The sequence below is a fragment of the Geotrypetes seraphini genome, chromosome 19 (assembly GCF_902459505.1).
Source record: "Geotrypetes seraphini chromosome 19, aGeoSer1.1, whole genome shotgun sequence".
Classification (NCBI taxonomy): domain Eukaryota; kingdom Metazoa; phylum Chordata; class Amphibia; order Gymnophiona; family Dermophiidae; genus Geotrypetes; species Geotrypetes seraphini.
In genome coordinates this window covers 679,843-705,448 of record NC_047102.1, presented here as the reverse complement: position 1 = coordinate 705,448, position 25,606 = coordinate 679,843, and the positions used below count along the sequence as shown (strand labels likewise).

General features: G+C 40.9%; 1 protein-coding gene across 2 annotated transcripts in view; it reads left to right on the top strand.

The window, feature by feature from the left end:
• QSER1 (glutamine and serine rich 1) overlaps positions 1-25,606 on the top strand; it is a 52,994-nt gene that overhangs the window by 3,786 nt on the left and 23,602 nt on the right. The window contains exons 3-8 of one of the 2 annotated variants that reach the window (XM_033928066.1): positions 2,171-2,332; positions 4,332-7,832; positions 14,858-15,108; positions 16,357-16,473; positions 22,214-22,347; positions 23,215-23,900. In XM_033928066.1, coding sequence (XP_033783957.1) covers positions 2,171-2,332; positions 4,332-7,832; positions 14,858-15,108; positions 16,357-16,473; positions 22,214-22,347; positions 23,215-23,900 — 4,851 coding nt within the window. Of the gene's footprint in view, positions 1-2,170; positions 2,333-4,331; positions 7,833-14,854; positions 15,109-16,356; positions 16,474-22,213; positions 22,348-23,214; positions 23,901-25,606 lie in introns of both variants that reach the window. The other variant, XM_033928065.1, reaches the window with a different exon arrangement.

Here is a 25,606-nt window from a genome sequence, read left to right as displayed (position 1 = left end):
CAAAAAAAAAAAAAGGAGCCCCTGGTCTCTCTGCCTGAACTGGCGAGCAGGGGCTGCTTTTTTTAATGGGCGCAGCTGTTGTGCGTGCACAACACACACAAGAGCTGTGCCTATATAAAGAAAAAAAGCTCCCCCCCTGACATCAGGCTACCTTTTTATTTTTGGAAGATCAGCAAGATGGATGCCCACTCCCTCCTGACGCAATGATGGGGACCTCCTCCCCCCAGCAAGTTCCCCCCTCCCAACCACACCAAGCCTGGTGGTCTAGTGGGCTGTCCCCCCCAACCCCTTCTCTGACCTCTCCCCCGGTACCTTTTTTAGAAGACGGGCAGGAGGGATACTCACTCCCACTGGCAGGCCTGCCTCTTCAAAATGGTAGGCCTTCCTGGTGCATCCTGGGATGCACTGGGAGGGGCATAAGACCCTGATTAGCTCAGGCACCTAAAACCCTTTCCCCATGGCCATTAGGCGGAGGGGTCTTAGGTTCCTGGGCCAATCGGCACCTTACGCCTCTCCCAGTGCATCCCATGATGTACCGGGACGTTGAAGGCCTGCCATTTTGAAGAGGCGGGCCTGCCAGCAAGAGGAAGTGAACATCCCTCCTGCATGTCTTCTAAAAAAAAGATACTGGGGGAGGGGTGGATGTCCCACTAGACCACCAGGCTTGGTGTGTGGGGGGTCATCAGGGAGGGAGCCTGCTCTCAAGGGGAGTCCCTGACCCTGCTGCAGGAGGAAGTGGACATTCCTCTTGCCAATGTTCTGCGTGGGGTGGGGTGGCCATTGACAGGGGGCGGCAATGGTAGGAGGGGGCACTAGACCATCAGGTTTTTATGGTGGGGGGCTCCATTTACGAGGCAATTCATGGTGGAGGGTCTGAGCTGCTTTATTTTCCTATCAGTGTCTGAGCCAATTCACACTCAAGAACTGTCATGGAAATAATGCTACAACAGCTCAGACCCTGCTGGTAAATATTGGTCCCGAATCCATGTAATTAGTAGAGTGTTCCTTTTGCAGAATTGCCCTGAGAGCTCATTTTATACTACATTTGCATAGTACAATTGGAGGCTGCTAAAAAGCACAGAAAAGACCATGATGAGCCATTTTGATAATCGAGCGGTGAGATACCGTGTATTTAATGATGGCCCTAGTTGATGGAAAAGGAAAGACAGGTTGGAAGTATAAATGAAACCAGGCTGAAGGATGCATCAGAAAGAAATAAGCCTGACCCCAGATGAGAAAATCAAAAGACTGAGAAAAATATTTTGAAAATCGATTTATCATACATTGAACCGTTGGGTACATTTTTTGTCTAGCTCAGTAGTTAAGGAAATGTTAATTAATTAGCTTGAACCATCAGTTGATAACTAGAAGGAGAAATAGACCTTGGGAATCAAACTTTTGGTTTTGCACGTTATTGCGCAGCAGCTGGCCAGTCATCAAGTGGTTTTGATTGGCAGCTGATTCTCTTTAAACCTGAGGGACCACCACATTTTTCCTACTGCTGTATTTTAACCCTGATGGGAGAGCACCATATTCCATGTGAAAGACTAAAGGAGGAATATGAGAAATTCATATATAGTGTGTCTATTTGAACGTAACAGAAAATAGCTGTAGTTTGGAAAAAGGGATGACACTCATGTTTGTAAATAGGTTGTCAGACTCTCTTTAACAGATAAAGCAGCCAAGGGATCAGGCAAGTAGCACCTGCAGGAAGATAATTCCTCAAGCTCTGGTTTTCATTAGCATGAACAATAATATAATACAGTACAGTCATATGAATTGGCATAAGTCACACATTTCACCATATGTGCAGATCATTTGCTAAAGACTTTATCACATAGTGGCTCATATTAACAAAATCAAATGTCATTTTAAATGTTTTTTCCATTTGAAATAAGCATTAATTAGGGGGGAGGGGTTGTATGTATATTTTTCATTTGTATGTGTATCATATTAAAGGTCATAAAGTAACTTGTCCGATTTCTGTGACCTTGTCCAATGGATTTGCTGTATCCAAACTGGTAACTCTTTGAGATCAAAACCAGGGCTCGTACATTAGCTTCTGTTAAAATCGTAATGTATATTTTTGGAAGTGGGTAGAGTATATGTTCTTTATTTATACCAAGTATGTTTTAAGTAGGGCATATAATTATCTTCTTTTACAATGTAGGGCTTTCTGGAATATTTGATACCAGCATTCATGATGCAGTCAATAACACTACAGAAACCTCCGTGATGAATTTTCTCACTGCGATTGAGTCTCGCACTGCTCAGGCTGCTGCTTCAGGAACTTCTCTCTTACCACAGTTCAGGGCTGCGTCATGGCAGACAGGTGATCTCTTAAAGAATCTGAATTTTTAGATTGCAATAGTTTTAAGGTACCATGGGGTGCTGTTAATACTTAAGCAAATTTGTAATGATAAAGCTTTCATCAGTTTTGAATTCCTTGTAAAATTCAAAACATTTATGGCTCTTTCCCTAATATGTCACCCTTTAAACAGCAGATGAAATTTAAAATATTTACTGAGTTGAACATGGGTGTATAAAAAAAACAATCTTCAAATCTCTAGTTTAGTAATAATAAAAATACCCCAAAACTCTTGCACATGTTATTCCACTCTTGGAATGTTTTATACCTATCTAAATCTTCACCACCTTATTACATTTTCCCCACCACACCTTTCCAGAAGTAAACACCTTAGAGCTCATAAACATTACCACTTAAATAGGGCTAACTGTAAGAACAGCTTACTTTCTTTTATAATACTGAAAAATTATTTAATTGGGTGATACAGTCGAGACTTGTACTATTATGAGTGCAGTTTTTATAGGTTTTCTACATGTAAAAGCCAGCTCTATATACAAAAAGTACAAGCAGTGTAAAATTTGCTGCTATGAACATGTATAGAAGCATGTTGGGAGCAGCCTTGCAAATACTTTCTTAAATATATAAAATAGACTTTTCCAGGGACATTATCAAGAAAGGAATGGAAAACGAAAATGTTATAATGCCCTTGTATTGCTCTATGGTACGCTGTACCTTAAATACTGTGTGCAATTTTGGTCGCCATATCTCAGAAAAGATATAGCGGAATTAGAAAAAATACAGAGAAGGGCGATTGAAGATGATCAAAAGGATGGGACGACTTCCTTATGAAGAAAGGCTAAAGCAGCTAGGGCTCTTCAGCTTAGAAAAGAGATGGCTCAGGGGTGATAGTATAGAGGTCTATAAAATACTAAGGGAGATGTGAATTGCTTGTTTACTCTTCCTAAAAATACTAGAACCAGGGGGCATGCGATAAAGCTAATAAGTAGTAGATTTAAAACAAATCGGAGAAAGTATTTCTTCACCCAAAATATAATGAAACTCTGGAATTTGTTGCCAGAGAAGGTTTGGATATTGAAATGGCTTTGGGGAAAATCCTAAGATAAGCAGCATAAAATCTGTTTTACTCCTTTTTGATCTTGCTAGGCACTTGGTACCTGGATTGGCCACTGTTGGAAACAGAATACTGGATTTGATGGACATTCGGTCTGTCCCAGTATAGCAGTTGTTATGTTCTTATGATTCTCTCTGCATACCTTTGCTAAACACTACTACCTTAACTATTCCACCTCACAGAACACGACATTCAGTCTGTTCATCCTCTGAAGCTTATTTGCCTGCTAATGGACTGGCCAACCTCCCAACATTCCTTGAGCCAGTAGCTCACCATGACGTGTTGGCATCTCCCCTGCTTGTCTCTAGAGAAAGTGGAGTTGCTTACCTGTAATGGGGGTTCTCTGTAGACAGCAAGGAAATGCAGCCACATTTACGTGTTCACCTGCCCCACAGCTCTCTCTTGTACTCAGCTTGGAACACAGATAAAGTGGGCAGGGGGAGCTACACCAAGTGTGAGAACTCCCATGCATTCCCAATAAGCCAAAAAAGATTAGTTTAGAGGAGCGCTCTGGCAACTTAAATCCATCAGAAGGTGTCACCTTGAGTGTGGCTGTGTTCCCTTGCTGTTTGCGAAGAACCTCTGTTACAGGTAAGCAACTCCACTGTCTATATACACTTGGCATTTGACATCTTTTGATACTTTTTTGAGAATCTCAGATTTCTCATCACTGCCATTTCATTGGTTTTTCTCAATTATGAACACTAGTAGGATATTTAGTTTACTTGATTGTAAAGCTTATTGTATACTCATGAGCATGTTCTAATCAAAACTTGAAAGCAAATGAATCATTTCTTCTAAATGTGAATAAACCAAGAGGGATGTAGATAGGTTTCACCATACAGAATGTTATGACACATAATTCATTTTAATAATTTTTCTTTTTTGCAGGTATGCATTCCTCAACAGAGCTATTTGTTACTGGAACACTCCCAACATCTGGAACATTTCCACCAACATCTGCCCTCTCAGCCTATCAGCATCCAAATACCTTCACCTCTAGAAACTTTGTCACTACCCCATCTCTAACACTTCAAGATGCTACAAGCAATGGTCTTCTTCCTCATGACTCTTTACTTCAGATTAAGGCATCACCGGGCACTGTTCCGACTGCTTTGGCATTTGACCGCCTTGGTAGTGCAGTTTTAAGTGCCAGCATACCTCCTCAGTCGTCAACGTATCGATCAGCTCAAGAGTCTGCACCCCACCTCTTACAACCTCAGTTTAGTTTGTTGCCTTCAGCGCTTGGAGGAGTGCAACAGGCTTCTCAGCCATTCAATACTTCAATCTTTACAGGTTCCACTTCCTCCCTTGAAAGAGCACTTCAGCGTGAATGTAGTGTAATTAAACACCATCAGCGGCCTTCGAGTACACAGTCTGTCCAGGCACAACTGACTGTTCCTCAGCATTCCTTACCAACTTTCTTATCAAGTGGGATCAGCTTTCAAGAAAGACAGTCTATACTCACTTGTAGTCCACTAGGTGATGTTACTCAGATGAGTAATGGAGGACCATATCAGAAGACTTCTCAAGTTTCAGTGGAACTTACTCAGTCATATCCATCAGTCATTCCATCACCTGGATATCCACTTTCTTCAACAAAAGCAAAAAACTGTGCAGTAAAACAGCCTCCAAGGTCATCAAAAAATCCTAAGCCTCAAAGCATAGCCTCTCCTATGCAGACACCATCTTACACTAAGTCTGCACTAAACCAGAGTTCTGTGACAACAAGTCAAGCTCAAATTCATGAAGTAGCCCAGATACCAAGTCTTCTTTCAGTTAGCCAGTCACCAATTATTCCCTCAGTCAGTCATGGTCAAGTGTTCACATCTAGCAAATCTGACACATTGCCTTCATTATACAAAACACTGACTTCATTTTCTGTTCCGTCACAAACTATAACGTCTGATAGTCCAACACTAAGTTACTCTGCTGGTCAACAACATGTACCTCCTTCAATTACAGATGAGAATTACTCTGAACAAACAAGGGATATGTCTTCTGCTAACCAGTCTCAGAGTTATTCTTCCAGTATCTCTCAGGGTTTATCTCCAGTTAGCCAGTCACAAGTTAGTTATTCATCTCAGTCACAGGTTTTGCCAGCTGTTAGTCCTTCAGAAAGTTATACTTCAGGACCTTCACCTTCTCTTCCATTTTCTTCTCAAGTGCAACATTTGTCAACATCCAGTCCAACACAGAATTTTATTTCTGTGTGTACTTCCCAAAGTACTTCAATACAGAAATCATCTTCTCCACAGTCTCAGAAATTTTTGTCACCTGCCCAGTCGAACTTTACATCCCCAGGTCATTCACAGACTTCATTACAGAATAGGCCCACCTCCAATAAAGAGTCCCATACTAAAAGGAAAAATTTGTTTGCTTCAACAAAGCATGATAATGAATTTCCAGTGCAGGAATTGCAAGCATTACAACAAGCTTCTCTTGACCCTACAACTCAAACGCTAGTTGAAAGTGAAATTGTGGGCCATGAGGCAACTTACAGTGTCTCTAAGGCAGATGACAGATTTTCTCAAAGCGTAATTAGGAGTAATTCTCGTCTTGAGGATCAAGCTGTTGGACTTACTCTTCAGGCATGTAAAAAAGATGAAAGAATGACGCACCTTACTCAACAGGTAGACCATATCAACGTACATAGTCATGACATTAAAAAGGCAATTAATCCAATGGAGACATTGCAGGGAAATGTTGCTGCTAAAGAATTAAGTCCGGAGCAACCTGTTGTACATAAGGCACATGAATCCAAAATCCCAGAACATCAAAATCAGATTATTCAGGATCATGCAACAAGGCATGCTCAGCAACTGCAGCTGCCTAGCACACAGGAACTTTTAGAATCTACTTGCGATTTACATGCTCTTCAGCAATCAATGCTACAAGCAAGCTTAGTGCAAACAAAGACATCAACACAAACGCATCCGATTCAGAGTCCTCAGCATACTCGGTTCCTTCAGTTAGACAGTCACATTCATAGTAATGGAGGTCAACCTCAACAGGTTCACCCTCAGACCTCTAAAGTTATAAAAGATGATGCTGCAGAGACCTCAAAACATTTGCAGCAACATTTGCCGACAAAAAGTAATTTCACTCAGCTAAATCATGATTCTAAGAATCCGTTTGTTTCCCTTGGGTCAGTTTGCTTCCCCGAGTCAATGCTTACTGACGATAGGAATATTTTGTCAAATGTAGATGATATTCTAGCAGCTACAGCAGCAGCTTGTGGCGTTCCGCAACAGGAGTTTGTTAAATCTACTTCTAATGAAGAAAGTACATCTCTTGAAAATTCTGAGGGCTCTAAATCCCGTTTTCAGCCCATAGATGTTAGGCACATGACTCCAAACTTCTCTTCATCACCAGCAATGGCTGCTAAGCTGCAGAATATACATAATCTTTCATTAAATGGAAGCCAAATTACAGTAAATTTTGCCTCGGTATCATCTTTACAGTCCAAAACCATATCTCTTGATCAAACAAATATTGAGACTTCTGCTCAGATTGTACCAAATGAAATAGGTTCTTCATCCTCTAGAATCATGCAGAAGGAGCAAGAACAGATTTCTTCTATGGTTAAAAACCAGTCTAGCACTAGCCAAGAATCTGAAGAAGATAATATTTCAGGAAATGGTAGTGTAAGTGATATGAAGGATCCAGACTTTGTTTCAGGTGGCAAGAGCCTTAATGAAGAAAGTGCCACATTGGACAATGATTTCAATTTGGTTGTTGATGGTAAGCAGGCAAAAACTGAGCTTCAGCTCTCCCTTTGTTCTGGTGATAAGGGTAATGAAGAAAAGCAAGACGTGCCACCTGGGAGCCTTCATAAAAAGAGAGGAAAAAGTAAAGTACAAAAGTCTTCTGTAGAGGATGAAAATGGAAACCATGCCTATCAGAGCAAACGCCCAAATTCAAAAGGAACCGATACTGGTTTGCAATTGTCTGCAGGTGATGGTTATGATGGTTGTCATCATGAGGAAAGAATAAGGCAAAAGATTAAGGAAGTAGAGGAAAAACAGCCAGAAGTAAAAATGGGATTTATTGGATCTTTTATAGACTTTATAAAATCTGGACCTAAGCAACAATTTTCAGCTCCTGCTGTACGGATGACTAGTCGCAGTAGGCGGCAATTTCCGTTAACATTTCAGGCATGTTATCCTCACCTGCCATCAAAGTTTCAGCCAATGCCTACAGCTGCTGTTGAGGCTAGTGGTACAAGTCCATCCAGACAAGCTGAGAATGAGGCGAAGAAAGACTTGGAAACTTTGCCTTCATTTTCTTCTGACGATGATGATTCTGTAGGAGGGAGTACTGATCTTCAAAAGAGTATCTCAACAGCATTGACTGCTTTAGATGAAACTGCAGATAAAAAGAACAGATCAGGTAAAAGTATTTATTAAGTATATTAAACTATGCTAGATATAAACTTAAAGGAGTTCTTTGAAGCATGCTACACTGGATTTTGGGATTTTTTATTTTATTTTAAGGGTTGGGCTCATTTCAGCAACTTCTGACACAAATCAGGGGACCTCTGAAATCAATCTTTATTAAAACGCTGTAAAGAAAACTTTCCCTTTATTACCCTAATTCAAGAAAGCATGGGACAGGCACCTGGGATCTCAAGTTCAATTTATTTGATATACCACCAATATAAAACCAAGGTTAAAATCTAAGCGGTTTACAATATATTAAAAATATAGAGGGGAATAGAAGCTATTAGACTTACAATGACATTACAGATATCACAGAAACATGAGGGGTAAAAACAATAAGGAAAAATTATAATAAAATCAAGGGTATGGAAGAGAGAGGGGAAGGGAAAATAAAATATTCTTACTCAATAATAAGCTCATTCATTGTGACTGAAAAAGAAAAAAAAATGAAGCTAAGAACAACATGCCTGAGCAAAATATTATGCCTTTAGATTGAGCTTTAAATGTTAAAAATGAACTTTCTGTGCGAAGATAAAAAGGTAGAGAGTTCCAAAGAGTAGGAGCCATAACAGAAAAAGAGGAATTTCTATTAACATCAAGAAATAACTGCCTAAAAGAGGGGACAGTCAGCAGCTGTTGATGTGATGAACAAGGGTTCTTTGTGGGGAATATTGAACTAGGAATCTAAATAAGAAAGAAAGAAGACCACTGTATAGGATCTGAAAAGAAAGAATATTGTATTTAAATTGTATTCAATAAGAAACGGGAAGAATATGCTCTGCTTTTAAAAAAGATGTAACATCATCAAATTTGGAGCGACAGTAAAGTAATCTGACTGCAGTATTTTGTACTAATTATAACTGGTAGTTTGGAAGACTAATAAAAATAGAATTAAAATAATTGAGTTCAAGATGGTATAGAACAAGAAGGACAGCGAGGTTACATCAGTTAGATTTGGGAAGGTGTGAAAGACAGTTGAGTGAACGGGGTTGTAGGGTAGGAAGAAGGAGCGTATAGAAGAGGTAAGAGATGAGAGGAATAGAAGGATCAGATAAATTTGTCAAATAAGTGGGTTCTTAGTGATTTATGAATGAATGCTGGTGCGTTCAGAATTAGGTCGCTTAAGGAGTTGTTCCAGATCCCTGCTTGAAAGGAGAGTGTCCTGTTGAGGAATCTTTTGAATTTGCATCCTAGGCTGAAGAAGTGAATGAATAGAATGAATTTGATGAAGAGCAAAAAAAGAGGAAGAGAATACCTTTGAGATATGGGAATGAAAGGTTATCTATCACAACTTCTAAGATCTTAGTTGTAAATGATAGAGGAACACTTTTCTTACTGAAATTTGATGGATTTGAAAATGGAGTGCTTGAGGAGAAAAGCATTACTGTTGTTTTCAGGGAATTAATTTTCAATTTATTAGATGTAAGCCCGTTGGCGACTGTCCAGTTTAGCAGAAATGGATGAATAGCAAGATGGCAAATGAGAATCAAGTAAGAGAAGAAGCTGAATATCATCTGCATAGATGAAAAAAGTAAACCTTAGTGACAAAAGAGGGAGGGTTGGAGGTCAACAAATATATTAAAAAGTATAAGTCCCAGAACAGAGCCTTGGGGAGCATCAGATTGAAAAGTGAGTCAGCATGGGTTCAGCCAAGGGAGATTTTGCCTCACCAATTTGCTTGACTTCTATGAAGGTGTGAATAAATATGTGGATAAAGGTGAGCCGATTGATGTAGTGTATCTAGATTTTCAGAATGCTTCCAGTAAAATTCCTCATATGAGGCTCCTGAGAAAATTAAAGAGTCATGCGATAGGTGGCAAAGTGGAGAGTGTGGCGCAGTGGTTAAAGCTACAGCCTCAGCACCCTGAGGTTGTGAGTTCAAACCCACGCTGCTCCTTGTGACGCTGGGCAAGTCACTTAATCCCCCCATTGCCCCAGGTACATTAGATAGATTGTGAGCCTGCCGGGACAGAGAGGGAAAACTGCTTGAGTATCTGAATAAATGCATGTAAACCGTTCTGAGCTCCCCTGGGAGAACGGTATAGAAAATTGAATAAATAAATAAATAAAGTTCATTTGTGGATTTGGAATTGGTTATCGGAAAGAAAACAGGGTAGGATTAAATGGAGCAGAGTAAACAGTGGAGTGCTGCAGGGATCTGTACTGGGACCGGTGCTTTTTAACTTATTTATAAATGAAATGGAAATTGGAACGATGAATGAGGTGATTAAATTTGCAGATGACATTAAACTGTTCAAAGTTCTCAAAATGCATGCGGATTGTGAAAATTGCAGACGGACCTTAGGAAATTGGAAGACTGGGCATCTAAGTGGCAGATGAAATTTTATGTGGATAAATGCAAAGTGATGCACATTGGGAAGAATCACAGTTACCATAAATCACAGTTACCATAAATACCGAACAGAAGAAGCTGGTTTTAAGAAAGGTTTGGACAAGTTTCTGGAGGAAAAGTCCATAGTCTGTTATTGAGAAAGACACGGGGAAGCCATTGCTTGCCCTGTATCTGTAACATGGAATATTGCTACACCTTGGGTTTTGGCTAGGTACTAATGACCTGGATAGGCTACTGGGCTTGATGGACCATTGCTCTGACCCAGTAAGGCTATTCTTATGTTTTTATGCTTTGTCCTCATCCCTGTTTTCAGTCTCGTAATTCCATTTTTTGTCTTTCACCAATAGAGCTGAAAAAAAATGTGTCTCCCTTTTTTATATTTCTAGCCATTTGCTCTTCTGCTTGTGCTTTCGCCAGATGTATCTCTCTCTTGACTTCTTTCAGTTTCATTCCTCTGGAGGGTTTTTATATTTCATGAACGCCAATTCTTTTGCCTTTATTTTTTCCGCCACTAATTTGGAGAACCATATCGGTTTCCTTTTTCTCTTATTTTTATTTATTTTCTTAACATAAAACTCAGTCACTGTTTTTATTGCAACCTTTCAACTTGGACCACTGGTTTCCACTTCTCTTATGTGTTCGCATCCAATCAGCTCGCTCTTCAGGTACTCTCCCATGCTACTAAAGTCCATACGTTTGAAATCCAGGACTTTGAGCTTTGTGTGGCCATCCTCCACTTTGGCTGCTATATCAAACCAAACTGTATGATAGCTACTTCCCAGCTGGGCCTCCATTCGGACATTGGAGACACTTTTTCCATTTGTGAGCACCAGATCCAGTATCACTTTTTCCCTCGTGGGTTCCGTCACCATTTGTCTGAGCAGAGCCCCTGGAAGGCATCCACAATCTCCCTACTTCTTTTCTGTTTTGCAGACGGAACATTCCAGGCTGCATCTGGCAGGTTGAAATCACCCAGCAACAGACCTCCCCTTTTTTTACTACTATTAATTATTTCTATAGCGCTACCAGACGCACGAAATGCTGCACAGAGTCACAAACAATAAGAAAACAATCCCTACTCGAAAGAGCTTAATCTAAATAGGTAAGACAGACAAACAGGATGTCATGGATACAGTCAAGAGGAACGGTCAATCAGCGAGTTGGAGGGCAGAGGAGTAGGGTTAAAGATTGAAAGCTATATCAGAAAGATGGATTTTCAATGTCAGTAAACAAAAGCAATTGTTCTAAATCCTTACCCCATAACACTGCTTGATATGAAAAAAGATTTTGATGATGTTTTTTAAGTTTACATCCTCTAACAGGCGGAAAAACAAAATTTAGATGTGAGTTTCTCTTATGTCTGTTGGTTGCAAAAGAGAAAAGCTTAATTGTATATTTGGGAACTAAACCAAACAAAGCCTTAAAACAGAAGCAACCAAACTTAAACTTCACCCGTGCCTCCATTGGCAGCCAATGCAGTACTCGATAGGAGAGTGTTGCGTGAAAAATCAGCCTGACCGCTGCATTTTGTACTATTTGCAATTGTTGCATATTCTTCTGGGAAACTGCCATATAGGCAATATTGCAGTAATCAAGCTGGCTTAATATAAGAGACTGTACCAAAACTCTAAATAATGAAACCTCAAAATACGCCCTAAAGGACCGAAGCTTCCAAAGAGTAAAGAAACCCTTTCTGACCAAAGAGTCCACCTGGTTCTTCATAGTCAAGCCATGGTCCAGTATTATTCCCAAAACCTTAATGGTAGATTGAATAGATTAGCTGAATTTATTTATACACAATGATGTTTTAGTATCAAACGGGTGCGGTGAAACTACAAAAAACTTTATTTTTTCTGAGTTAAGCTTTAGTCTAAATTCAGTCATCCTTTGTTCCATTAGACCTAATACTTCTGTTGCTTTAGGAATAACTTCAGAAAGAGAAATAGCAAATGGAGTAATGATCGTAAAATCATCTGCATAACTAAACAGCTTTATCCCCAGCTGTGACAATTGCATACCTAATGATGACATATAAATGTTAAAAAGAGTGATGGGGACAATGGTGAACCTTGTGGAACGCCAGATGAATTATTCCAAACTAGTGTTTAAGCCCGTTACATTAACGGGTGCTAGAATATATGCCTGTCTGTCTTTATTTATGTCTCTCTCCCTACTCCTGACTCTTTCTTCCTTTCTTTCTGTCTCTCTCCCTCCTGCTATTTTTCTCTCTCTCTCCCTGGCACCCTTTGTCTGTCTGTCTTTCTTTCTGTCTGTCTCTCTGGTCCCCTGTCTGTCTTTATTTCTGTCTGTCTCTCTCCCTGGCCTCCTTTGTCTGTCTGTATTTCTTTCTGTCTCTATCCTCCCCCCTCCCACTTTCCTTTGCAGAAGCAGCAGTGGTATTTCCCTTCCCATCCAGGTCCCTGTGAAGTAGTAGCATTTTCCCCCACCCCACCCCCATTCCCTTCTCTCCCCCCCCCCACTTTCCTTTGCAGAAGCAGCAGTGATACTTCCCTTCCCCTCCAGGTCCCTGTGAAGTAGTAGCAGCATTTTCCCCCACCTCCCCATTCCTTTCTCTCCCCCCCCTCCACTTTCCTTTGCAGAAGCAGCAGTGGTATTTCCCTTCCCCTCCAGGTCCCTGTGAAGCAGTAGCAGCATTTTCCCCCCCCCCACCCCCATTCCCTTCTCTCCCCCCCCCCCACTTTCCTTTGCAGAAGCAGCAGTGATACTTCCCTTCCCCTCCAGGTCCCTGTGAAGTAGTAGCAGCATTTTCCCCCACCTCCCCATTCCTTTCTCTCCCCCCCCTCCACTTTCCTTTGCAGAAGCAGCAGTGGTATTTCCCTTCCCCTCCAGGTCCCTGTGAAGCAGTAGCAGCATTTTCCCCCACCCCACCCCCATTCCCTTCTCTCCCCCCCCCACTTTCCTTTGCAGAAGCAGCAGTGATACTTCCCTTCCCCTCCAGGTCCCTGTGAAGTAGTAGCAGCATTTTCCCCCACCTCCCCATTCCTTTCTCTCCCCCCCTCCACTTTCCTTTGCAGAAGCAGCAGTGGTATTTCCCTTCCCATCCAGGTCCCTGTGAAGTAGTAGCAGCATTTTCCCCCACCCCACCCCCATTCCCTTCTCTCCCCCCCCCCACTTTCCTTTGCAGAAGCAGCAGTGATACTTCCCTTCCCCTCCAGGTCCCTGTGAAGTAGTAGCAGCATTTTCCCCCACCTCCCCATTCCTTTCTCTCCCCCCCCTCCACTTTCCTTTGCAGAAGCAGCAGTGGTATTTCCCTTCCCCTCCAGGTCCCTGTGAAGCAGTAGCAGCATTTTCGCCCACCCCCCATTTCCTTCTCTTACCGTGAGCTGTCCTGCTCCGTTCGGCCCCTTCCTTCTCTTAACGCGATCTGGCCTGCTCCGTTCGGCCCCTCCCCCTTCCCTTCCCGCGGGCTGGCCTGCTGCGGCTGAAGGGTTTTTTTTTAAGTTTAAAAGTGCCGGCGGTGGCTCCTCACGATCCCTGCCGCCGCTGCTACTGATCCTCCTCTAAAGAGCAGCCTGCGATGGTGGCCGGCTTTAGTGAACCTCGCAGGCCGCTCTCCAACCTCGGTAGCACGTTCCCTCTGACGCGATCCCATGCATCAGAGGGAACGTGCTACCAAGGTTGGAGAGCGGCCTGCGAGGTTCGCTAAAGCCGGCCACCATCGCAGGCTGCTCTTTAGAGGAGGATCAGCAGCAGCAGCGGTGGTGGCAGCGGCGGCGAGTGAGGGCAGGAGGTGTGTTCCCTGCCAAGGACGCGAGCAGGGAGAGAGCTTGCCTGGCTTCCATGGTGAGTGAGGGCGGGAGGAGGGGAGTGGCCAGAATGTTCCCTGCCGCTGGGTTGGCGGCCATGGATCACACACCACAGCGGCAGGGAACACGAAATCCTAAGTGCGCATGTGCGCTTAGGGTTTTATTATATAGGATACCTGAAAGATCATTATTGAAACGAACTTGATAGGTGTGAGACATGAGAAAGCCCCGAAACCATTCTAACACCTCTCCTTTAATACCAATAGCATCCAAACATTGCATCAATTTCCCATGATCCACTAAATCAAATGCAGAACTTGTATCAAATTGCATGATCAAGGCATTAAGACCTTTACTAAACAAAGAACGTAAATTGTCCAAAATAGCCGCAATTACTGTCTTGGTACTAAATAAAGGCCTAAAACCAGATTGAGATTCATGCAAGAGAGAAAATTGATTAAGATATTCCATTAGTTGAGAATGGACCAGTCCTTCCATAATTTTTACAAAAAATGGAATGGATGCTACTGGTCTATAATTAATGCTAATGATTCTTTAGGTTTTTTGGGGATTGGATTTATAATATGACCATTATTAGTGAGGAATTTTCCATTCCTTAAATTATCAGTCAGAATAAGTTGCAACAATATACAAGCAATGCCATTTTAATGTATAAATCCTGAAGTTTAAGTGCTTAGAACTGAACAGTGTGGCCCCTTAACACAAGTCTTCTCTTGAAATCCTGTAATATATTCTCATTTTTAGGAGTGTGACATTTGCACACTGTTACATTGGCATCAGGTACTAGATAATGTGTCTTTACAATTTGTTCTTGTACTTGGTTTTACTCAGAAGCTGAGAAAGTGGTTGCTGTTGTGAAGCAAGAAGCTCTTCTCCCCCCTTCACCTGAAATGAATGTTCAAGAAAAGCCAAAGCCAGCTGAATCTCTCATACCAGCTAATTCTGCAGATGGTTTAGCTAAATCACAGTTAACTACTGCAGTAGAAGAATATACTGATGAGGAAAGCTCGGACAGTGGTGGAGAGGGAACGTACAAAGAACGTGACGAATTTGTGGTGAAGATTGAAGACATAAATTTATTAAAGGTAATTCAGATGTATTTATTTGTTTACACTTCAACCAATTTACAATTAGCTTGAAAAAAACAATAGCATTTCTTACTTATTTAGAAAACTCTTCCATTTTATGCAGTAGAATTGCACCATTATTTTAGAACTATTGTGACAAATATTTTGTGACTTTGCAATTATATCTTTCTCTGAAGACAAGCAGGAGATATGCAGGCACACTTGTTGGTGAAGTCCGCTGACTGAGCCTGTGTGCCAGTGTTTTCCTCTAGCTAGGTAAGCTTTTGAGCTTACTGAGCATGTGCAGGAATCCCTACATCTACAACGCCTTCCCTCAGGTTGTCAGTTGTGTGTGTGTGGTGGTGGTGGTGGTGGTGGGGGGGGTTTTCGACCGCTCCTGACAGGTCACAGCTCTCCCCTCTCTTCTTCACAAAAGATTAGCGTCTACCACTACTCCATCCTTATTCGAGTTTGTCTTCTGCGGTCCTGCTCCTGGCACTTCAGCCATGAAGACAGAACAGAAATATTTGTTAGACAATTCAGCCTTTTCTTTATCAGCTTCTACATATTTCTCCCCTTCACTTTTGAGTCTCTACTTCCCCTCCTTTTCTTCCTACCCTGTCTTTCCTGAACAGATTATAGCCCAGTAGAATTACATCAGTCATGGGTCTCCGTGATCACCATTACATCCAACTCACCTTCTTCCATCATAGCTTCTAGATCCGGAATCTTGTACTCCATCTCTGCCTTACAGCTGAAGCTTTGATGTTAGTATATTTCAATAGTTAACAATAAAATGATGGCTTCTGATTTTATATCGTATCCAGTGAACCCTGGTTGAACACAATTGATGCCAAAAAGTTAGATATGCACCAGGAAAACCCACTTCCCCTAGTTTTTTTTCACCCCTTCCTTTTGCTGGCCTTGGATCCTTCAGTCTACTGCTGGCAGCTTCACGGCTGTATGTGTTTGATTGAAGCAGGTAAAAATACCTAGCAGTAGTATCTGTGTTGGAAAAACATTGATAAATTCTGATTTTTCATATCTTCAAAGAACACCATATTAGCTGGAAAATAAACCCTTAAATTTACAATTTATAAACATCTTAAAATAGCCTTATGGTTAGTATTTCTGAGATAGAAGAGGAAATGCCATGGTACAGTTATAATAAGAATACTGTTCTAAACCTGCAAGTTATATAGTTGGAGACCAGAGACGTGTGATTCAAGGAGGTGCATGCATGATCATGTTTTTTCATTATTAAAGGTGGCCCTGAGTGCTGGAAGAGAACCCCCGGCAATCTGGAAAGTGCAGAAAGCTTTGTTACAGAAATTTGTCCCAGAAATGCGAAATGGAAAAAGAGAGTTTGCTGCTACCAACAGTGTAAGTGTGGCTACCATTACCCACCAGCTAGGAAACAAAAACACATACTAAATTATCATTTATAACAGCAAAAAAGAAATTAAATTATGCCCCAAATAATTCAGAGAGGACTGAAGTTTAACTTTGACTACAATGTTTTGAAATGAGAGGCTCTTTGGAAAGATGATTTTGCTAAATTTTTACTTCTTGGCATGTGAGGTTTATGATCTGTTCTAAAAGTTAATATTTAAATCTTACTATTTTAACATGGGCCCCCTTTTATCAAGCTGTTAAGGGTTTTTTAAATCGCAGACTGCTGCAGTAAAAGCTTCGACGTTCATAGAATTCCTATGAGCGTTGGAGCTTTTACCGCAGCAGTCTGCGATTTAAAAAGAAACCTTCCGCAGCTTGATAAAAGGGGGCCATAGTTAATATTCCTTTAGAAAATTCTTTAAAAAAGTGACAAAAAAATGTTTTCCCCCCTTGAATAGAAAACTAAACTAAAGAATTGCTTACTCAGAGCAATGAAAAACGCTAGCTCACACTTTTCTAAAGAGGGTTTTTCATTAGAACATAGCTCTGATTGGCATAAAGCAAAAATATGCAAATGGTGACAGTGGATCATTAACAAGAGGGGAATTCATCAAGGGTTGCTAACCAATTTAGCACTCAATAAATTGGGATTAGCACCCCTTGATGAATTTCCCCTATAATCTTGAAATTAAGCTACTCGCTAATAGCTATTCTAGTGCAAATGGTGTGTCATTCTGGGCAAGGAGGTTATATCCCAGTTCTCGTAAGCCTTGAAGAAGGAATCCATTCTAGAATTTTTCTGAATCCCTCCTACTTCACAGAGGGCTCTGCTTCCTGCTACAGTTTTTTCCTTTTGCATGTGATCCCGAAAGAGTACTTCTAATCTGCTTTGCTTATTTCTTTATTTTTGGTTGGTTTTATTTTGCATATTTTCTTCATCTTTCGGTGCTATAAATAAATAATTAAATAAAATAAATTGTTCAACAGGTAATATGTTTTTTTTTTTAATTTCAGAGAACAGACTAATTCTTCAGGGAGTTTTTCCATACCTCTGCTTAACATCTATTCTAGAAAGGGCGCTTGCTTGCTTTGGAACTAACAGCAGTCCTTTGTGAAGTAGGAGGGATTCAGAAAAACTTTGGAGTGGATTAGGTTTGCGAGCACTGGGATATAACCCGCTTGTCCAGAATGACATACCTATTTACTAGAAAAAATATTAGCAAGGTTAAGAATCTAATCTCTTCTTATTTGATCCTTTTTATTAATACTTTATTTGTTTAAATGCATGCAAAAAAACTTGTTTTGAATGTGAAGTGTTCTCTTCCATAGTGAATTGCTTTATGCATCATAGCAGTGTGTACCCAAACTTAGTTACATGTTTCCAGTCTCTATAGACTTGTCCTGGAGCCTCAAAAAAAACTCTGCAAAGCAGACATCTAAATTGGAATATTTTTTTATAACATGAATTAACACAATAGTTTTTATACCTATCCCAAAATCAATGGGGGTAGATCTATCCAAGGTTGAGAATTATAAGCCAGGGGCGAGTATTCCGTGGCTTGCCAAGCTCTTGACATTCATAGTAGGCCTACAGTTGACAGAATATATATTGAAATTTGCTAGCTTAATTTCCATAGCCATCTCTAAAAGCAGAGTATCTGAACTATGAGCTGTTCTAAAACTATGTTGTAATATAAGCTATCATTAGGTAAAGGTAAACAGATGATCCTCCAGTATATCTGCTGCTTTTGATGCAATGGATAATGGGCGGTTACTTTGTAGACTTAACAAGTTGGGTATTGACAATAAAGTATTAACCTGGTTTCAAGAAATTTAAAGGAAGATGACTTATTATTAGGAGAATTCTAATATGTTGTCTGATTGACTTGCTACATGGGTTCCACCGGGTTCTCCACTTTCTCTCTCCTTTTTTAATATCTTTTATAGATGGGAGTAACATTATCAGAATTAGGAGTTGTATTTTCATATGCTGATGATATAATTTTGCTCTGAGTACCTGAATGTAAACAAGTGATATATAAATGCTTAAATAAATAAAAAATAAATAAATTAGACAAATTTGATGATACGGAAATATCTAAAAGAAGTCATAGTTAAAACTTTGTCGGGCCCATTGATCAATCTGTTTAAGTTGAATAGATCAAACTGCAACAGAAGATCATACCATTTTGGTATTTGAAAATTAGTTATAGGGTCCTCGGTGTAATCTTAGACTCAAAATTTTCCTTTGAATGCCAAATTAATAGGAATTAAAACAAACACAATCGCACAACAGAGAAGTCAAGCCCTGAGGTCCCCATTTCATCAGTAATGGATAAGCAAGTATCTCCTCAACAGCCATTTGAATAGAGTCTAATTTTGTTCTTGACAAAGTCCTGCTGGCAATATATTCCAAGCCCACAGGCCAGCTATGGAATAGCTCCTTTTACACATCCTTTTCAAGTCATACTTCATTGACTGTAGGTGTTATCAGTTGACTTGAAGTTTCAAAATGGAGAGATGATCTTGGAAGGTACCAATGTAGCTGATTTTGCAAATACAGTGGAACCTTGGTTTACGAGCATAATTCGTTCCAGAAGCATGCTCGTAAACCAAATTGCTCGTATATCTTTTTTTTTAATTTTTTTTATTTATTTATAATTTTGAATACATTACAATATCCAATACTTCAAAAGAAAAAAGGAAATCACACAAAGCAATACATAATCAAATCATACATACATAATTCCTTTTAAGCCCACATTAATGGGGAGTATACCTTGCTATTTCTAATTAAATAAAATTCAAGCAAGTAAAGGACAATAATTCATGGTTCACCTATAGAACCCTGGATCATTTCTTAAACGATGGGATACTTTTATATTAATTCTCCTCACAATCTCAGCTGGGTGAAACAAATCTCATTTATATTTCTATTTCTATTCTCTTGCAACTAAAAATTGTTCTAATTGTATAGGGTCCCAAAATGAATACTCAATATCTTGTAACTTAATCAAACATTTGCAGGGAAATTTCAGGTAAAAGGATGCATCCAGTGCCAACACTCTCTCCTTCAATTTCAAAAATTCTTTCCTCCTCATCTGAGTGGTTCTGGATACATCCGAAAAATCCTAACCAAATCCCCACAAAATTTCATTAACCTGTTTTTAAAGTAAAGTTTCATTATCAAACTCTTGTCCATCTCACTCATGCATGTTATTACCAGAGTGGACCGACTCTGAATCACATCCTGTGTATCTTCCAAAAATTCAGTCAAATTTACCTCTGGTGTGATCAGATGATCCGCCTCCTGGGTAGATTCAAGTTTTTTTGGAGGAATGTAATAGTAGTTATTTATTGGAAAATTCTCCGCATTAGCCATTCCCAGTACTTCTTTAAGAAACTTCCTTAATAAAATCTCAGGTGACAGTAAATGAGTTACTGGAAAATTAACCAAGCGGAGATTTTTCACTCTATTCATGTTCTCTATTGATTCAATTTTAGAATGTATCACTGTAGAATCTTTAACAGCTGATACCGAGACATCTTGTAAATTATTACATTGAGATTCAATAACATTTAATTGTTTGTCCAAACAACCTAGATTAGAATCCACATTTTCTAATTTGGAAGAAACTAACTGAGAAAAGTCTCCCATTTGTTTCATCGTTGATCTGAGAAACCCTTCAACTCTGGATATTCCTAACCATAAGTCCTTTAAAGTAATATCCTGTGTTTCCTCTGTTCTTGGGTTTTCATCCACTCCAGCAGAAAATATCAATGGTTTAGGTATTTCAGCATATACTAATTTACTTGTATGGGTAGATGAGACCACTTGAGCATTGGATATAGTAGGGTTTATATTCCCACTATCACTGGGTACCGGATGAAGGGGAGGAGTACGGTTGAGGGGACTTATTGAGGCTCCTGACAAGGAGGAATCTACATTTGGTAGTACCCCAGGTAAATTATCAGAAAGTAATGTTAAATGTCTGTCCATTGGACCTGATACCACTGGTGTGGAGCTTTTTGGTTTAATTTTTCTTTTTCCCATTTTTAACTGTCATATGAAGAAATTTTTATAGGAAAAAATTATATTACTAACCGATTCCAGCTCCCGGACTTCTCGTGGCTCCAAGGGGCTCCCAAGGGGCCTTGCGTGCCCCTTAGGGAACGCCCCTTCGGCCACGCCCTGTGGCTGCGGCTTGATTTTAAAGAGTTGGAGACGGACCCGATGATGTCAGGGGGTCCGTCTCTGTAGGTGCCTGCCGGGCACTGAAGAAAAAGTGAGAACCGCTGCTGCAGGGGGTCAGGAAGCAACAAGCAAACCCCTCTGTGGTATCCTCTGGGTAGAGACAAGGCTCCCCAAATTGCTCATATATCAAAGAAAGTTTCCCCATAGGACTTGCCGACAGCCTTGCAAATTCACCAGATACAACCTCCACCCCTGCCACCTGCACTCTCACTGTTCCTCTCCCCATTTTGAGCAGTTTCCCCTTTTCCTCTTGCTGAGCCTTGTTCCACATTTCCTCCACCCAGCATTCACACCTCCCCCCCCCTGAGGCTACCGGCGCTGCTCCATTCCCCCCCCTTGAGGCCACCGACGCTGCTCCATACCCTTCCCCGCGATCCGGCATCCCCCCTGCGAACCGGCATCCTCCCCCAGCTCGCGCTGCCCCCCCTCCACCGCAATCCTACATCCCCCCCCGAGCACGGCAATGACATCCCTTACCCCGACTGGGCACCGGCACCGGTGCCGGTGCCCGAAGATCCTCCCTCTTCTGGCGCGGCCTAGGCTGGGTGGTGTGTCGGAGATCCTCCCTCTTCTGGGCTGGGCTGGGCTGGACTGGCTTTGAGCATTTGTGCATGCTCAAAGCCTTCTGGTCTCGCTCTCTCCGAGATTCTCAGATTCAGAATCTCGGAGAGAGCGAGACCAGAAGGCTTTGAGCATGTGCAAATGCTCAAAGCCAGTCCAGCCCAGCCCAGCCCAGAAGAGGGAGGATCTCCGACGCACCGCCCAGCCTAGGCCGCGCCAGAAGAGGGAGGATCTTCGGGCACCGACACTAATGCCCAGTCGGGGTAAGGGATGTCATTGCCGTGCTCGGGAGGGGATGTAGGATTGCAGGGGTGGGGCAGACGCGAGCGGGGGGGATGCCGGATCGCGGGGGAGGAGGGGGCGCTCGTACAGCGAGGCAAGCTCGGTTTACGAGGCACCAAGTTTGCAAATGTTTTGCTCGTCTTGCAAAACACTCGCAAAACGATGCACTCGTAAACCGAGGTACCACTGTATGTACAAAAAAGATGTTACAAACATCTGCCCCTCAGAGTTATAGTATGCTTCAGAAGACTTTGGATACCTATTTGATAAGAATGAGAGTTGATTTAGTTTCTGATGCTTTATTCTAATTCTGTAGTGTAGGTTCCCCTGTGTTATAATCCACTTAGCTTCTAATAGAGGTTAGCAGAATTAAGAGCTATATAGTATAGTATGAATGAATAAGAGGATCTTCAGATTTTGTATGTTGTCTAGCAATGTAAGTTACTAATCTTTGAGATGATGAAAATTGAATTTACATAAACAGTTAAGTTTCAAAATGAAAACAGAAAATTAACCAAGATTAACGCATCTTTTTGTCTGAAAATGTTTTGGTTTTTTTTAAACTTTTAATATATTTACATTGAAGGAATGCTTCTAATTCGTATTGGGTTGTTTGGTTTTTTTTTTTAGTATCTTGGATACTTTGGTGATGCAAAAACTAAATATAAACGAATATATGTGAAATTCTTAGAAAACGCAAACAAGAAAGAATATGTGAGGGTGTGTTCAAAGAAGCCAAGAATCAAACCTGCACAAACTGTCAGGTATTAACTTCAGCATTTTGTCTTGAGTATTGGAAACGTATATATTTGGTAAATGAAGGGGGGAAGATAGAAGGAGCTGTTGAGTGACTGTAAGTGAAATGGACTCCCAGTCTCTTGGTGAAGAGTAAGGCATGACTGCAGTAGCAGCGTTATATAAGTTATCTAGTAACAAATTGTTTTGCATACTTCTTGATTTACGAGATATCAAATTATAACAAATTGATTTGCGAGATATCAAATTATAACAAACTTGAAAAATGAATAAAATCCTTTTTTTTTTTTTTTTTTAAAGTGTTGATGTATCTGCCTATAATAATCCAAAATTAAGATCTGCCATTAGTTAAGTCTAGTTGTCATGTAAGAGGTAAATGATTTTAGAGACTGGAGAATAGCCTAATAGTTAATGCAGCTGCCTGAGAACCAGGGGAATTGGGTTTGATTTCCCCCTGCAACTTCTTGTGACTGGGCAAGTCTATTAACCCTCCATTGTCCCAGATACAAAATAAGTATCTGTATATAATATGTAAACATCTTTGATTGTAACCACAGAAAGGTGGTATATTAGATCGCTTTCTCTTTATATGTTGCCTCTAAAGCAACCCAACAAGAAGAGGGAACCAAAGTACAGGGATAATAAAGTTCACTTTATTGAATGCCCCAATCTATGAGGGCCCTGATGCTGTTTTGAAGCCTCTAAAGCAACAGCATTAGTAAATGAGCTTTGGCAAATCAGACTAAGAAAGTATTGCTTAAATTTAGAAATAATGTGTTTTGTTGGGGGGGAGATCCACTTCAGAGGACTGTATCTGTGTGACTTCTAGCAGCAAAGTGTCACTGAACAAATAATTCTTCTTGCTACTTTCATAGACCTATTCATGTTAAGTTGGGTACTGAGAGAGCTATTGATCCTCCTGCATTAAAAAGCCCAACTGCAAAAAGTCCAGCTGTAAAAACCTTAACTGCAAAAGGACCAGCCGCAAAGAACCCAACTGCAAAAGGACCAGCCACAAAGAACCCAACTGCAAAAGGGCCAACCGCAAAGGACCCAACTGCAAAAGGGCCAATCGCAAAGGACCCAACTGCAAAAGGGCCAATCGCAAAGGACCCAGCTGCAAAAGGGCCAACCGCAAAGGACCCAGCTGCAAAAGGGCTACTCCCAAAAGTGCCAACCGCAAAGAATCCAGCCGCAAAACGGCCAACCGCAAAGAACCCAGCTGCAAAACGGCCAACCGCAAAGAACCCATCCGCAAAACGGCCAACTGCAGAAGGGCCAGCCGTGCAAAACCCAGCCGCAGAAAGGCCAGCCGTGCAAAACCCAGCCGCAGAAGGGCCAGCCGTGCGGAACCCAGCCTCAGAAGAGCCAGTTGTAAAACATCCATCTGTAAAACGTCCAGCCGCAAAACGTCCAGCTGCAAAAATATCCTCTGTGGAGCCCAAACTTAAACAGCCAAAATTAAAGGCTGAACCACCACCAAAGAAAAGGAAAACATGGAAAGAGGAGCATTCATCTTGCCATTCTGAGTCATCTCCTGAAGCACAAACAGATGATGATGGTGAGTATTGATAAGGGCAGACAATTTGTCTATGCTCTCCATTAGCTTTCAAAACCATTCCAAAAGGCAGTGATCTGGTTTGCTTTTCGGTTATAATTCCATTAATTTAATTCTTGGTATTAGAGGGCAAATGTGTCATACTTAGAATTTTGTGCTGTTTTGAAGTCACATCTGTGTGTTTGTTTGTTTTTTTAAATTTCTTTATTCATTATAAATTTTCAAACAAGTGTACAATAAATCACTTCATAATATACATTTCCACTTGAAATTATTACAAATTTCACACCACAAGAATCATCTCCCTCAACCCCATACATATATCTTTATAAATATCCAACACTTTTAAACCCCCCCCACCCCCCACACATACATAATAAATGGGGTTAAACAATCAAACACACAGATGTTATTTGTTGCCATTCAACAAATAACATCTGTGTGTTTGATTGTTTATTTCTCACCCGCCCTTATCCAGGGCGAGTTATATATTAACATACAAAATAAAAAATTTACATTTATCGTACAAAACACTTCAGAGACATACTATAACAAATTACATACTTACATGTTAAATCAAATTACATATAACATACATGTCGCATCAACAACAAATATCATTGGTTTAATTCATAAATTCTGATATCCTTTATATAAGAACATAAGAATTGTCGCTGCTGGGTCAGACCAGTGATCCATCGTGCCCAGCAGTCTGCTCACGCGGCGGCCCTTAGGTCAAAGACCAGTGCCCTAACTGAGACTAGCCTTACCTGCATACGTTCTGGTTCAGCAGGAACTTGTCTAATTTTGTCTTGAATCCCTAGAAGGTGTTTTCCCCTATAACAACCTCCGGAAGAGCGTTCCAGTTTTCCACCACTCTCTGAGTGAAGAACTTCCTTACGTTTGTACAGAATCTATCCCCTTTCAACTAGAGAGTGCCCTCTCGTTCTCCCTACCTTGGAGAGGGTGAACAACCTGTCTTTTATCTACTAAGTCTATTCCCTTTAGTATTTTGAATGTTTTGATCATGTCCCCTCTGTCTCCTCTTTTAAAGGCCCAGTTTCTCCAATCTCTCACTTTACGGCAACTCCTCCAGCCCCTTAACCATTTTAGTCGCTATTCTATTTTATTCTAGAAAGGGTCCTTTCGAGTAGTACTGTGTCCTTCTTCATGTATGGCGACCAGTGCTAGACGCAATACTCCAGGTGAAGGCGCACCATGGCCCAGTACAGCGGCATGATAACCTTCTCCGATCTGTTTGTGATCCCCCTTCTTTATCATTCCTAGCATTCTGTTCGCCCTTTTCGCCTCCGCCGCCGGTATGCATCACTTTGCATTTATCCATATTAAATTGTATCTGTCATTTGTATACCTAGTATTCCAATTAACTAAGGTCTTCTTGCAAGTTATCACAGTCTGCATTTTTTTTAAACAACTTTGATTAGTTTTGCGTCATCTGCAAATTTAATCATCGGGCTCGTCGTCCTTGTTTCCAGATCATTTATAAATATATTTCCACATATGCAACTGATAAACTTAGAGCCTCTATGAGCATCGGGAGCAGCACGGGCCATTCAACGTGGCTCCCCGCGCTAAAAACTGCTAGTGCAGTTTAATAGAAGAGGCCCTTAATGCCCTTGGTTAAAGTAGACAGAGGATGGTGGTAAAGGGAGTTCACTCAGAGTAGAAAGAGTCACAGTGATCAGTCT